The sequence below is a fragment of the Anomaloglossus baeobatrachus genome, chromosome 3 (assembly GCF_048569485.1).
Source record: "Anomaloglossus baeobatrachus isolate aAnoBae1 chromosome 3, aAnoBae1.hap1, whole genome shotgun sequence".
In the NCBI taxonomy this organism is placed as follows: Eukaryota; Metazoa; Chordata; class Amphibia; order Anura; family Aromobatidae; genus Anomaloglossus; species Anomaloglossus baeobatrachus.
The window spans coordinates 26,497,392-26,512,596 of NC_134355.1; the positions used below are offsets into that span (position 1 = coordinate 26,497,392).

At 47.2% G+C, this 15,205-nt stretch overlaps 1 protein-coding gene across 1 annotated transcript in view; it reads left to right on the forward strand.

Moving 5' to 3' along the window:
* Positions 1–13,533, forward strand: part of LOC142295939 (calpain-2 catalytic subunit-like) — a 68,049-nt gene extending 54,516 nt beyond the window's left edge. Inside the window, exons 15-21 of the mRNA XM_075339070.1 lie at positions 4,933–4,990; positions 5,083–5,147; positions 7,100–7,168; positions 8,839–8,917; positions 9,097–9,213; positions 10,364–10,422; positions 12,537–13,533. Of these exons, the coding sequence (XP_075195185.1) occupies positions 4,933–4,990; positions 5,083–5,147; positions 7,100–7,168; positions 8,839–8,917; positions 9,097–9,213; positions 10,364–10,422; positions 12,537–12,560 (471 nt within the window). The 3' untranslated portion in view covers positions 12,561–13,533. The remainder of the gene's footprint in view (positions 1–4,932; positions 4,991–5,082; positions 5,148–7,099; positions 7,169–8,838; positions 8,918–9,096; positions 9,214–10,363; positions 10,423–12,536) is intronic.
* Positions 13,534–15,205: the final 1,672 nt, after the last annotated feature.

The following is a 15,205-nucleotide window of genomic DNA, read 5'->3' on the forward strand; positions in this document are numbered from 1 at the left end:
TATACCGCACTGTGTCACACCACAAAACACCTTTAAATCGATTTACTGTTTATGTAAAATAAAAAAATAGAAACGTTATGATTAAAAAAAAAAAAAATCCTTCCGTTTTGTGTATACAGCTCTCAGGAAGACATATGTGTCTCCATGGTAACAGACTACAAACAAGCTCAGTGTAGTCTGATGCCTCCTCCTGTCTCTACGGCCGGATTTAAAGGGGTTTTCTGGATTTATAAAAATAAAAGTTGAATTGTTGTGTAATAAGAACTTCCAACCTCCAAGATCTCTCCCAGGACACCAAGACCTTTCACAGCTGAGGGTTCGCTACAGTTGTTTTCGCTTTAGACAATCCTCTGAGGCTCAGATCTCTCACGTCTACATAGGTTTTACCTGCACTGACACATTGCAACAAATGATCAGTCTAATGTCCAGCCTGAGCATTGTGTAGACCGGGTGCAATTGCAGCAAAACCTCAGCTGTGAACATTTCACAGGTAGCAGAGATCTTGAAAATAGTAAAAAAATTGTAAATGTGTATTTTTATTTTTGCAAAGTATTCCACTGTACAACGATTGATTGTAAATAATGGTGCTGCAGACAATCGCGACTGTTTATGTTCCATTAACACACGACTAACAGCCTTCATCAGGACTAACTCTTTATCATTCTGCCACTAATGTCATTATTCTGGATTTTCTTGCCGTCGGCATAGACCCCAGCAGAGGTACGACAGACCGTGTGCATATCCCAGCCGCTCCGTGCTCTTTCTGGTGCTTCTTCCCACCCTCCATGCATTTTGTTATAACATATGGTCACCATAGGGGATGCATTTATTTTTACAGTGGAGTTTTATTAAAAGTTTTGGACCGTTTGGTTTCTCCAGCCTCTATGTATCACAATACAACATAGCATGCTGCAGAAGGAGGCAACAGTTGAATCCATCAGTGAGCGCGTTCTTCTCCTGAACTATCTTCTACACCAGTGCGGGCAATCAATTTTCCTGAGGGGCCGCATCTCATTTGCTGCGCCTCACACTGATCCTCCCAACGATATGTTCACCCCTGTCTGCAGCCTAAGGACTCAAATTATGGTGACGTCAGGTGGTGGGCAGCAGCGGAGGAGGGCGCGGTGCGGCATTGGAGGGTGCGGTGCGGTGGAGGAGGGCGCGGTGCGGCAGCGGTGGAGGAGGGCGCGGTGCGGCAGCGGTGGAGGAGGGCGCGGTGCGGCAGCGGTGGAGGAGGGGCGCGGTGCGGCAGCGGTGGAGGAGGGCGCGGTGCGGCAGCGGTGGAGGAGGGCGCGGTGCGGCAGCGGTGGAGGAGGGCGCGGTGCGGCAGCGGTGGAGGAGGGCGCGGTGCGGCAGCGGTGGAGGAGGGCGCGGTGCGGCAGCGGTGGAGGAGGGCGCGGTGCGGCAGCGGTGGAGGAGGGCGCGGTGCGGCATTGGCGGGTGCGGTGGAGGAGGGCGCGGTGCGGTGGAGGAGGGCGCGGTGCGGTGGAGGAGGAGGGCGCGGTGCGGCAGCGGAGGAGGAGGGCGCGGTGCGGCAGCGGAGGAGGAGGGCGCGGTGCGGCAGCGGACGAGGAGGGCGCGGTGCGGCAGCGGACGAGGAGGGCGCGGTGCGGCAGCGGACGAGGAGGGCGCGGTGCGGCAGCGGACGAGGAGGGCGCGGTGCGGCAGCGGACGAGGAGGGCGCGGTGCGGCAGCGGAGGAGGAGGGCGCGGTGCGGCAGCGGAGGAGGGCGCGGTGCGGCCCGCGGTTCACTTTTCAGCCTTCACAAATTCTTGGGAAACTCATTTTCAGTCGGCTATGTACTGTAATACATAGAGGCTGCAGAATCTAAATACTCCAGGATTTCCAATCAAACCCTTTCAAAAGTTATTTTTATCCCAAAATAATTAAAATAAAATGCCCCTATCGGTGTTCATATCCTTTAATACTGGCATCTCATATTATAATAAGTTGCTGCCTCTTGCTAGTGCCCTGTATCATACGCAGCATGTTTTCAGACCTAAATCAACAGGTTTTCTATCATTTTGAGCTTATGTGCACAGAGATCTTTTCATCTGGCTTCAATGTGACCCTGAGGTGACTAGCGCTGCCATATATCTCAGGGGCATTGCAGATATTTACAGCAATCGGAGTGAATTATTGTAAATATCACTTATTTGCATTGCTGTGCCTGCGTATTCTGATAGATAACTATCACTAACGTTCTAGTACTAACGTCTATGGGAGCTGTAGAAATCTGTGCTTTGGTGACTATAAATCTGTATGTAGTGAGCTCCCCCTAGTGGTGGCTGTATAAATCTGTATGTAGTGAGCTCCCTCTAGTGGTGGCTGTATAAATCTGTATGTAGTGAGCTCCCTCTAGTTGTGGCTGTATAAATCTGTATGTAGTGCGCTCCCTCTAGTGGTGACTGTATAAATCTGTAAGTAGTGATCTCCCCCTAGTGGTGGCTGTATAAATCTGTATGTAGTGAGCTCCCTCTAGTGGTGGCTGTATAAATCTGTAAGTAGTGAGCTCCCTCTGGTGGTGGCTGTATAAATCTGTATGTAGTGAGGTCCCTCTAGTGGTGACTGTATAAATCTGTATGTAGTGAGCTCCCCCTAGTGGTGGCTGTATAATCTGTATGTAGTGAGCTCCCCCTAGTGGTGGCTGTATAAATCTGTATGTAGTGAGCTCCCCCTAGTGGTGGCTGTATAAATCTGTATGTAGTGAGCACCCCCTAGTGGTGACTGTATAAATCTGTATGTAGTGAGCTCCCTCTAGTGGTGGCTGTATAAATCTGTATGTAGTGAGCTCCCCCTAGTGGTGGCTGTATAAATCTGTATGTAGTGAGGTCCCTCTAGTGGTGACTGTATAAATCTGTATGTAGTGAGCTCCCCCTAGTGGTGGCTGTATAATCTGTATGTAGTGAGCTCCCCCTAGTGGTGGCTGTATAATCTGTATGTAGTGAGCTCCCTCTAGTGGTGGCTGTATAAATCTGTATGTAGTGAGCTCCCTCTAGTGGTGGCTGTATAAATCTGTATGTAGTGAGCTCCCTCTAGTGGTGGCTGTATAAATCTGTATGTAGTGAGCTCCCCCTAGTGGTGACTGTATAAATCTGTATGTAGTGAGCTCCCTCTAGTGGTGGCTGTATAAATCTGTATGTAGTGAGCTCCCCCTAGTGGTGACTGTATAAATCTGTATGTAGTGAGCTCCCCCTAGTGGTGGCTGTATAAATCTGTATGTAGTGAGCTCCCTCTAGTGGTGGCTGTATAAATCTGTATGTAGTGAGCTCCCCCTAGTGGTGGCTGTATAAATCTGTATGTAGTGAGCTCCCTCTAGTGGTGGCTGTATAAATCTGTATGTAGTGAGCTCCCCCTAGTGGTGGCTGTATAAATCTGTATGTAGTGAGCTCCCTCTAGTGGTGACTGTATAAATCTGTATGTAGTGAGCTCCCCCTAGTGGTGACTGTATAAATCTGTATGTAGTGAGCTCCCCCTAGTGGTGGCTGTATAAATCTGTATGTAGTGAGCTCCCTCTAGTGGTGGCTGTATAAATCTGTATGTAGTGAGCTCCCTCTAGTGGTGTCTGTATAAATCTGTATGTAGTGAGCTCCCTCTAGTGGTGACTGTATAAATCTGTATGTAGTGAGCTCCCTCTAGTGGTGACTGTATAAATCTGTATGTAGTGAGCTCCCCCTAGTGGTGGCTGTATAAATCTGTATGGAGTGAGCTCCCTCTAGTGGTGGCTGTATAAATCTGTATGTAGCGAGCTCCCTCTAGTGGTGGCTGTATAAATCTGTATGTAGTGAGCTCCTCCTAATGGTGGCTGTTTAATCTGTATGTAGTGAGCTCCCTCTAGTGGTAGCTGTATAAATCTGTATGTAGTGAGGTCCCCCTAGTGGTGGCTGTATAATCTGTATGTAGTGAGCTCCCCCTAGTGGTGGCTGTATAATCTGTATGTAGTGAGCTCCCCCTAGTGGTGACTGTATAAATCTGTATGTAGTGAGCTCCCTCTAGTGGTGGCTGTATAAATCTGTATGTAGTGAGCTCTCCCTAGTGGTGGCTGTATAAATCTGTATGTAGTGAGCTCCCTCTAGTGGTGGCTGTATAAATCTGTATGTAGTGAGCTCCCTCTAGTGGTGACTGTATAAATCTGTATGTAGTGAGGTCCCCCTAGTGGTGGCTGTATAAATCTGTATGTAGTGATCTCCCTCTAGTGGTGGCTGTATAAATCTGTATGTAGTGAGCTCCCTCTAGTGGTGGCTGTATAAATCTGTATGTAGTGAGCTCCCTCTAGTGGTGGCTGTATAAATCTGTATGTAGTGAGCTCCCTCTAGTGGTGGCTGTATAAATCTGTATGTAGTGAGCTCCCTCTAGTGGTGGCTGTATAAATCTGTATGTAGTGAGCTCCCTCTAGTGGTAACTGTATAAATCTGTATGTAGTGAGGTCCCCCTAGTGATGGCTGTATAAATCTGTATGTAGTGAGCTCCCTCTAGTGGTGGCTGTATAAATCTGTATGTAGTGAGCTCCTCCTAGTGGTGGCTGTATAAATCTGTATGTAGTGAGCCTCCTCTAGTGGTGGCTGTATAAATCTGTATGTAGTGAGCTCCCTCTAGTGGTGACTGTATAAATCTGTATGTAGTGAGGTCCCTCTAGTGGTGACTGTATAAATCTGTATGTAGTGAGCTCCCCCTAGTGGTGGCTGTATAAATCTCTATGTATACATTTAATTGGTGCTTTCAAGTGTATTTTTCCTTTTCACTTTCTCAGCATTTCTTCCATTTCCCTTTGTCAGTGAGTGCAAGGATTTCGTGTGCAGCGTGAGGCTGGTGCAGAGCTCATTGCAATGTATCAGGGTCTGCAGGCTTTTTGCCTCAGGTTCTGGCTCTTGGGTTTCCTCCACAAACGAGGCCACTCGCTCCCCAATCTGACATGTCATCTTCTCTCCGCAGGACGCTGAGATTTCTGCTTTTGAACTTTGTAACATCCTGCAGAAGGTGATTTGTAAACGTGAGTTATAACCTCCGTGCTCCGGTCGTTCCTCCATCTTTCCTAGAGATTCGGGCGGATCGTGCAATCTGTGTTCTTGTATTTTCTTTTAGAGGTGGACATCAAGTCTGACGGCTTCAGTCTGGAGACCTGCAGGAGCATCATAGATCTTCTGGACGTATCCTCCTATTAGTAGTGACTGATATTGTAGGCGACTACAGTGCTGGCCAAAAGTATTGGCACCCCTGCAATTCTGTCAGAGAATACTCAGTTTCTTCTTGAAGATGATTGCAATCACACATTCTTTGGTATTATTATCTTCATTTATTTTGCTTGCAATGAAAAAACACAAAAGAGAATGAAACAAAAATCAAATCATTGATCATTTCACACAAAACTCCAAAAACAGGCCAGACAAAAGTATTGGCACCCTTCGCCTAATACTTGGTTGCACAACCTTTAGCTAAAATAACTGGGAACAACCGCTTCCGGTTCCATCAATGAGTTTTTTACAATGCTCTGCAGGAATTTTAGACCATTCTTCTTTGGCAAACTGCTCCAGGTCCCTGAGATTTGAAGGGGGCCTTCTCTGCCATTGTGAAATCTCTCCACAGGTCTTCTATGGGGTTCAGGTCTGGACTCATTGCTGGCCACTTTAGTAGTCTCCAGTGCTTTCTCTCAAACCATTTTCTAGTGCTTTTTGAAGTGTGTTTTGGGTCATTGTCCTGCTGGAAGACCCATGACCTCTGAGGGAGACCCAGCTTTCTCACACTGGCCCCTACATTATGCTGCAAAATTTGCTGGTATTCTTCAGACTTCATAATGCCATGCACACGGTCAAGCAGTCCAGTGCCAGAGGCAGCAAAGCAACCCCAAAACATCAGGGAACCTCCGCCATGTTTGACTGTAGGGACCGTGTTCTTTTCTTTGAATGCCTCTTTTTTTTTTTTTTCCTGTAAACTCTATGTTTATGGCTTTTCCCAAAAAGCTCTACTTTTGTCTCATCTGTCCAGAGAACATTCTTCCAAAAAGTTTTAGGCTTTCTCAGGTAGGTTTTGGCAAACTCCAGCCTGGCTTTTTTATGTCTCGGGGTAAGAAGTGGGGTCTTCCTGGGTATCCTACCATACAGTCCCTTTTCATTCAGATGCTGATGGATAGTACGGGTTGACACTGTTGTAGCCTCGGACTTCAGGGCAGCTTGAACTTGTCTGGATGTTAGTCGAGGTTCTTTATCCACCATCCGCACAATCTTGCGTTGAAATCTCTCGTCAATTTTTCTTTCCCTTCCACATCTAGGGAGGTTAGTCACAGTGCCATGGGCTTTACACTTCTTGATGACACTGCGCACCGTAGACACAGGAACTTTCAGGTCTTTGGAGATGGACTTGTAGCCTTGAGATTGCTCATGTTCCTCACAATTTGGAGTCTCAAGTCCTCAGACAGTTCTTTGGTCTTCTTTCTTTTCTCCATGCTCAATGTGGTGCACACAAGGACACAGGACAGAGGGTGAGGCAACTTTACTCCATGTCACCTGCTGCAAGTGTGATTTACTTATTGCCAACACCTGTTAGGTGCCACAGGTAAGTTACAGGGGCTGTTAATTACACAAATTAGAGAAGCAGCACATGATTTTTCAAACAGTGCCAATACTTTTGTCCACCCCCTTTTTTATGTTTGGTGTGGAATTATATCCGATTTGACGTTATGACATTTTTTTTTTTTTTCCATTGAAGACAAATTAAATGAAGATAATACCAAAGACTTTGTGATTGCAATCATTTTCAGGAAGAAACTGAGTATTCTCTGACAGAATTGCAGGGGTGCCAATACTTTTGGCCAGCACTGTATCTGCTGCGACCAATCCTGTTCTGATATAATGTTTGAGTCTTCCCTCATACCCATTGTTACTCAATATAACAGCCTGGGTGAAGGAGGCAGAGGGTCACCTTGGACCAGTAGTGCCATATCACCCATTGATTACAATATGGAGCCGTTAAGTCCTGAGGTCCTCTAAATAGGAGACCCCTAATCTATCTACATCTTATATGTGACCAGATCATTATGAAGAAATGGTAAAAATGACTTTTTGGTGGGAATTTGCTTTTTCCTTGACATCCATCAATGTTCTAGTCTGATGGAAGCGGCAAATTGGGACTGAAAGAATTCAATATTTTATGGTCAAAATTATTGAAATATCAGGTGAGAGGATCATCACATTTATTCCAGCCAATGGATATGTGCAATAATCTGCAGAACAAAAATGTAACAATTAACCCTTGCTAGTTGGGTAGATACTGGGGGAGCACTTTGTAATGGTCACCCATAGGCCACATTCATTCTTATCTTTCACTAGCTGTAGTACCCGGCGTTACCTGCGATAGTGAGTCTCTCCCACTCGCCCTCTCCTACTCTCTCCCATTCTCTCTTCCTCTCCCACTTTACCTGTCCAACGCTCCCTTTCTCACACTTTCCCTCTACCTCTCTCCCCCACGCTACCTCTCTCCCCCACGCTACCTCTCTCCCCCACGCTACCTCTCTCCCCCACGCTACCTCTCTCCCCCACGCTACCTCTCTCCCCCACGCTACCGCTCTCCCCCACGCTACCGCTCTCCCCCACGCTACCGCTCTCCCCCACGCTACCGCTCTCCCCCACGCTACCGCTCTCCCCCAGACTCTCTCCCCCACTCTCTCCCCCACTCTCTCCCCCACTCTCTCCCCCACTCTCTCCCCCACTCTCTCCCCCACGCTATCTCTCTCCCCCTCTCTCTCCCCCACTCTCTCCCCCACTCTCTCCCCCACTCTCTCCCCCACTCTACCTCTCTCTAACCCTTGCTCTCACCACCAAAATCATATTAACTGACACATAAGCTTCTTATACTAAAGGGTGCTTTACACGCTGCGACATTGCTAGCGATGTCTCGAGCGATAGCACCCGCCCCCGTCGGTGCGATATGTGGTGATCGCTGCTGTAGCGAACATTATCGCTACGGCAGCGTCACACGCACATACCTGTTCTGCGACCGCTGAACAATCCCTCCTTCAAGGGGGAGGTGCGTTCGGCGTCACAGCGACGTCACAAAATGGCCGGCCAATACAAGGGGCGGAGATGAGCGGCCGGAACATGCCGCCCACCTCCTTCCTTCCGCATTGCCGGTGGACGCAGGTAAGGAGATGTTCGTCGTTCCTGTGTTGTCACACATAGCGATGTATGGTGCCGCAGGAATGACGAACAACCTGCGGCATGCACCACCAACGATATTATGAAAAGGAGCGACGTGTCAGCGATCAACGATTTTTGCCGTTTATGCGATCGTTGATCGTCACTCCTAGCTGTCACACGCTGCGGTGTCGCTAACGACGTGACCCCGTCGATATATCATTAGCAATGTTGCTGCGTGTAAAGCACCCTTAAGACTATCCTTTGTTGCCTATAGCAACAATCACAGCTCCTAGTAATGACCTGTAGAAACATAGAAGCAGAGCTGTGATTGGTTGTTATAGACCACCTGATAAATATCCAGACTAACTTTCAAAACAGCCAATATATTACCTCACACGTCCAAACAGTAAGTAAGCTTTTTTTTTTGGGGCGAAAAATTGTAAAGCGCGGGGTTAAAATTTCTATTCAAAATATAGTCTATGACGTTCCCTGAGTCACATGGGGCGTCTGTGCAAAATTTCATGAATGTACATGTAACAGTGCAGATTCCTTTAGCGCACGCACGCACGCACGCACGCACGCACGCACGCACAGCTTTATATATTAGACAAGGTTACTTAGACAGTGCTGCTCTGCCGCCATCTGGTGGTGGAATGTGGACATTACATGTGAATTTTTTTTTTTATTTAATTTTATTTTTTTGTTATAGAAAATTTACAGAGCCATCGATGTGGATCGCTCAGGGACAATGAATGCCTACGAGATGAGGAAAGCGCTAGAAGAAGCGGGTCAGTGACTTCATAGTAGTTCATTTGGTTCAATGTATGTTAAAAAAAAACAAAAAAAAACCACACAATTTTGCTTCTAGTCTTATATTTTGTGTGTACAGTTCCTATGAAGACCAATGTGTCTTTTTAGGTTACAAACAAATGTAATGAGCGGCTTTATTTTTGCTCTATATCTGCAGGATTTAAGCTGAATTCCCAGCTCCATCAGCTGTTAGTGGCGCGTTTCGCTGACGACAATCTCTGCGTGGACTTTGATAACTTTGTGCGCTGTCTTCTTCGGCTGGAGATCATGTTCAGTAAGTGGCGACTCAGACAACATGAACACGACTCCCGCTATAGCCGAAAGTGGCGATTTATAACTAGCCCGCTGCTGCTGTACCACAAATCCCAGCATGTCCTGCCAGCAAGCGGCTACAGAGAATTAACTCTGTCCATGTCCAACTCTTGACAATATTTCATCATGTTTCAACATCAACCACATAGCCCCTCTACATACAATGCGACCCCCAAATAACCCCTCTATATACAATGTGAGCCCCAACATATCCTTCAATATACAGTGTGAACCCTACATAGCCTCCTATGTACAGTATGAGCCCCCAAACAGCTCCCTATATACAGTATGAGCCCCCACATGGCCTCCTGTATACAGTATGAGCTCCCACATAGCCTCCTATATACAGTATGAGCCCCCACATGGCCTCCTGTATACAGTATGAGCCCCCACATGGCCTCCTGTATACAGTATGAGCCCCCACATGGCCTCCTGTATACAGTATGAGCTCCCACATAGCCTCCTATATACAGTATGAGCCCCCACATGGCCTCCTGTATACAGTATGAGCCCTCACACAGTTCCCTATTTACAGTATTAGCCCCCACATAGCCTCCTATATACAGTATGAGCCCCCACATAGCCTCCTATATACAGTATGAGCTCCCACACCGCCCCCTATATACAGTATGAGTCCCCCAAACAGCCTCCTGCATACATGCAAACATCCCATACATGTATGAAGGGGAACAAAAAAAAAACTGCACCCCCCCCCCCCCTTGCTCCCGTTCTCCAGCACTCCATACAGCATTCGTGATCATGTGACGTCATTGGGTCTGCTGTTTGATGCTGATTGGCCATCGGCTCTTCTTCCACCAATGATACCACTGCGTGTATCCTGAGGATGTGGATAGTGGTGGTACGTGGAGCGGCGGTGTACGGGCGAGGGCCGTAGGGTCCGCGGGCACTGTTTTCAGCCCTTCGGCTGTCTTGGTCAGTGGGCCGCACTTAGCCCGGCTCTGTCTTACACGATCCCTACCAGCAGGTGGCACTAGAGAGGCGGCGTTCTTCCAGTTTTGGGGGAGAGCTCATTTCTATAGTTTTTCCCTCGGGAGCGCTGCCCGTGACTCCTCTCTGCCAGTCTCGATGGTAATTTTGCTTTTTCTTTGTAGAAATTTTCAAGAACATGGACACAGACGGCAGCGGTGTGGTGCCCCTTACAATGGAGTCTGTAAGTAGAAGTGTGAACTATGTCGTGTGCGGGGGGACGTACTGATCTCTGGGGGTAGTGGCCGCAGCGTACCCCCCTAGGGCAGCCTCTGAGGCTCCACCATGTGTGACAGGGGTAATAGCCCATAATATGTCGCTGTTCTTGCTGTGAAAATGGGGGATTCCATTAAAAACCAGTAGGTGCCATGTGGCGTAGCCTGTGTCCATCACGTGACGGATCTCGATCAGCACTGTGATTTCCATCCATACTGGAAATGACACCAGAGATGTCAGCAAAATGTTCTGCCAATTTTAGGATCTTTGATTTAGGCATGGGATATTATTAATTTTATTTATATTATTATCATTATTCTATTTTTATTTATGATTTCTCCAAATTTGGCACAAAAAGTCACATAGAAAATAAGAAAAAGGGTAAAGAAAACAAAATGTTACTATAAATTAAACTAACTGTGCAGTCATTAATAAAATCGGGAGAAGTGCTCTGTGTTAGGCCCCCTAGAAGAAGCCGGGTCTCTGCCGGCGAAACGTGAGCTCCTGACTTAACAGAGGGGAAAATGGAGGGAAATATTAGGAGCTCGGACTGATCTTTTAAGCACAAGAGTAATCACTGATGTCTGAATAAGCTCTTAGGTGATACATGTAGGCGGGATGGGATTTTAAAGGGAATTTATCATCTCTGATAACGTTATTCTCCTGCAGGATAATAGTGTTCTGAAGGCGCCGCACCCAGGAGAAAATGAATATTATTTCTCCCAGGAGCTGCCGGCTGTCATTCAGTTACGTGTCTGCGGTAATCTGTGAGTTAGGCTATGTGCGCACGCTGCGTTTTTTGCTACAAAAAAGCACCCGCGGCAAAAACGTACTGCGTTTTTCCAATGCATTGCACGGGTGGAAAAATGCAGAAAAGAATTGACATGACCATTTTTTTTTTTTTTTAGCTCAAAAACGCAGCCAAACAAAGCTGCAGTGTGCGGATAACAAAAATGAAATCTCATAGGCTTTGCTGGGGAAGCAAAGTCATGAGCCCAAAAACGCACCGTAAAAACATGGTTAAAAAAAAAAAAAAAAAAAAAAAATTGCAGCGTGCGCACATAGCCTTACACTGGCTTTGTCTCCAGGTTGATACAATGTAACAATTAGGACAGGAGAGGTTTACGCTGATGTTTCGCTTCTAGAGGATTGTCTAGGCCAGAGCTGGGGAATTAAGTTTCTCGAGGGGCCACGTGAAAGAGTGACTTTGTTGGAGGCTGAGTCCATAGGGTGAAATTAATTCTGCTCAATATTAATATAAAATAATTGAACTCAATATTAAATGCTAACATATTAAGTATGCTGACATCCCCCTATATACAGTATGAGCCCCCACATACATGCAAACATCCCATACATGTATGGGGAAAAAAAAATAGGCCATCTCCTCTTCTTGCTCCCCCAGTGCACTGACGCTCCGCACACGCGATGATATGATGTCATATCTGGTGCGCCTCACACGGATTAGTGGAAGACAGAGCCAGCACTCCCTCCTCCACCAATATATCCACTGCTGTCGGCATGGTGTGGCCCGTGGGCCACTGGTTTAAGCCCTTTGGCTCTCTTGGTCCACAAGCAAAGCACCACATGGAGTGAACAAAGCACCACATGGAGTGAACAAAGCACCACATGGAGTGAACAAACGTCTGGACATCTAGCCGCTCCAGACCAACCCAAGGAGCGAGATAGTTGAAGGGCTGGAACCAGCAGCCTTCGGGGCGCACCCGCATCCTGATAACACCACTATGTGACTCCTCAGATGTACCTAGCCCTGAACACATTGGTGGAGGACACAGCCGTCACCTCCTCCTTCCTCCAATCATCGTGTGCAACTGAGAAGCAGACGCAATGACATCACATCTGCTGTATCAGTGCGCTGGGGAATGGGAGGGAGGCGAGTATGTGGCAGGTTTTCTTTTTCTAGGTTTGTGAGATGTGTGGCTGTATCGCGCCCCCCCCCCCCCTCCCATCACCCCACTATGGATGCCCGGGCAGACCCCACCCACCCCAGATAGGGATTAGGGGTCATGAGCTAATTAACCCTTTCATAACTAGACCAATTTTTTTTTTTTTATTTTCCAGTGGATGTCGTTCACTGTAATGTGAGGAGACCGCAGAACCTTCCGTGCCTGACGTCCGAATCCACGAATGCAAGAAATATGCAACATGACCTGTAACAGCCAATCAGATCTCAGCTGCCATTTTTCATAAAGGGGTCTGATTGGTTGATGTGGGTCAGGATCAATTACTTTGTTTTTTATAGGTCTTGGGAGTTTAATTTTTAGAATTTTGGTGCCTTTTGGAGAAGAACAATGTCTGAAAATAAATGATAGAGGTATTGTCTGGGAATAGAAATTAGGTTTTTGCTGAACCCCCCTCCCCCCCAAAAAAATAAAATAAAATTAAAAAAACAACAAACAGCACCCCTCCTGTCCATAGGTTGTGCCTGGTATTACAGCTTAACCCCCCTTTCAAGTGAATGTTGCAATACTAGACACAACCACTACACAGCAGTGGCGCTGTTGCTAGTGCAGATTTATTGTCCCCCCCAATTCTTTTACAGATTGGAGCCCGGACAGGGATATCTGTACTGTTAATATACAGACGTCACCTCAGAGCTGCAGTATCGTTACTATGTATCTGTAATCACCCAATTGCCTTCTACCACAATAATGCCTTGATGCTCCCTCTGCAGCGATGAATGTTCCTCCGCTCCATGATCAGTTGCAAGCTCAGGTTACTGCTCTTCCTCCCCCATACTTTATACTGCAGCTCTGCTTGTCCATAATCACATCAGATTGTCAGTGAATTAAAAGCTGAAACATAACAATAAATAGGAAAAAAAAAAAACACACCAGGAATCTGCTGTGTATAAAGGGCCCCAATAATGCGAGTATATTCAGTGCAGAGGTGCACAATGTGCATGTGCTCATATTCTGCATGTGCGAAATATCGGAAGAGGCCGAGCATTCAGGGACCAGTTACCAATACAGTGATCTATGCAAAACTGGAATCCTAACGTGCTATATATATTTATAGATATTTTTATTAATTGCTGATCAATAAAGAGTAAATCATTTATGCATTGTCTATTTTTGTAATTTTTTAATTTTCTAGCTTTGATTGTGGGGGCAGCCATCATGACAAGCAGCATTTAGAAATTTGCTTTATAGCAACTGCATGGGTAATTGGAATCTGGAGATGTTTATGGGCAGATCTGTGATATCGCTGTGAAGGGAGGGGGAGGAGGTGAGCTGTGACACTTGTTTGCAGCGCTGCGGTCCAAGGTTCAAATCCCACCAAGGACAACATCAGAAATTACTTCGTGTTGTCTCCTTCCAGGGTCTCATCCGGCTTCTGCAGATTTCTCCCAAACTCCAAAGATCTATTTGTAGGAACTTTAGATTGTGAGGTACAAAGATAAGTAAAACAATTAGGAATAGTGGATTCCATATTATCAGTCATTGTATAGGAGAAGGTGTGCTGTGATATCACCTATTGTGAATGCTGGATCCTCTATTAACAGCTCAATATACAGTAGATAACAGGATCCAACATTCACAATAGGTGATATCACAGCTCACCTCCTCCTCCTCCTGTACAATGACTGATGATATAGGATCCACCATTACTAAATTACTTTAGATTGTGAACCACAACTATAAGTAAATTGCCTACAAGTATAGGTGATTTAACAGCTCACCTCCTCCCCTCTTGTACAAGGACATGTGCCGCCCTAGCAGCAGTCAAACTGCTCGGATCCGGAGTTGCTGTGGCTCGAGGGTCTCCGGACCCGGGGGCTTGTGGGCACTCCAAATGTAAGGGGATATTTACAGGGGATGAATGTTCGTGACGCTACCTGCGTGTTGCGGTAAAGGAGAGTACCACCGCCGCCGATGGTGTGGGGCAGCCAGGTGTCAGTCCCTCCGCAGGTAGGGAAGGCCCTGAATAGTGGGGCTTTGACAAACGGGTGGCTTGGCCTTGGGAAGCAGGGTGCAGGGGTCAGATTACTCACTGCGGAAGTATTGGTGCTGGATTAGGTGGATTAAACAGACACTCACGGTAAACCAAAGTCTCTAGGCACCGCAGTCTCTACGGGGGGAGCCCGTCCAGGTCCCGCTCCCACCAGTGTCACTTGGTAAGTCCGGAGCCCTGCCTCCGTGCACATTTACAATTGTGGCCCCACTACCCATGTGTATGGCAGCTGTGCTCTTGGGATTTTAGTGGGTTGTTTGTTTTGGAGAACCCTATCCCCTTCGTTGTGTTGATGCCTCCAATCTCTGAGCTCTTGGGGAAAGTTCATAAAGACTGTCCTACACAGGTTAATTATCAGGTTGCTTGAAGCTACTCCCTGATCTAGGGTCCTGTACCCCGCCGTGCTCGGTACCGGTAAGGTGGCTGGGCTTTCTGGTGCCAACAGTCCTCCTAGACTGCGTCTGTTACACTCCTGTCCTCCAGTGTTCCTAATACCGGTCCCCGACTCCTGTGGTCCCGGACCACCGTCTGCAACCCAACCTGTCGCCTCCCTGGGAGCTCCAAGTCCCCTTCTCCTCACTCTTGGAGAGCAGAACAGAGTTGACCCTCAACTTCCTCCCTCCCACCAGTCTGCCTGACCCCTAGGTGAGCGGACGTGCTCTAACTTGATGAATCCACTGGTGTGTCTGTCCAGTCCTGGTGTGGTTGGGATTTGTAGTGCGGTCAGCGACACTGTTGATGGGAACCTGGAACTACAGGAGGGTAGGCCCTGCACC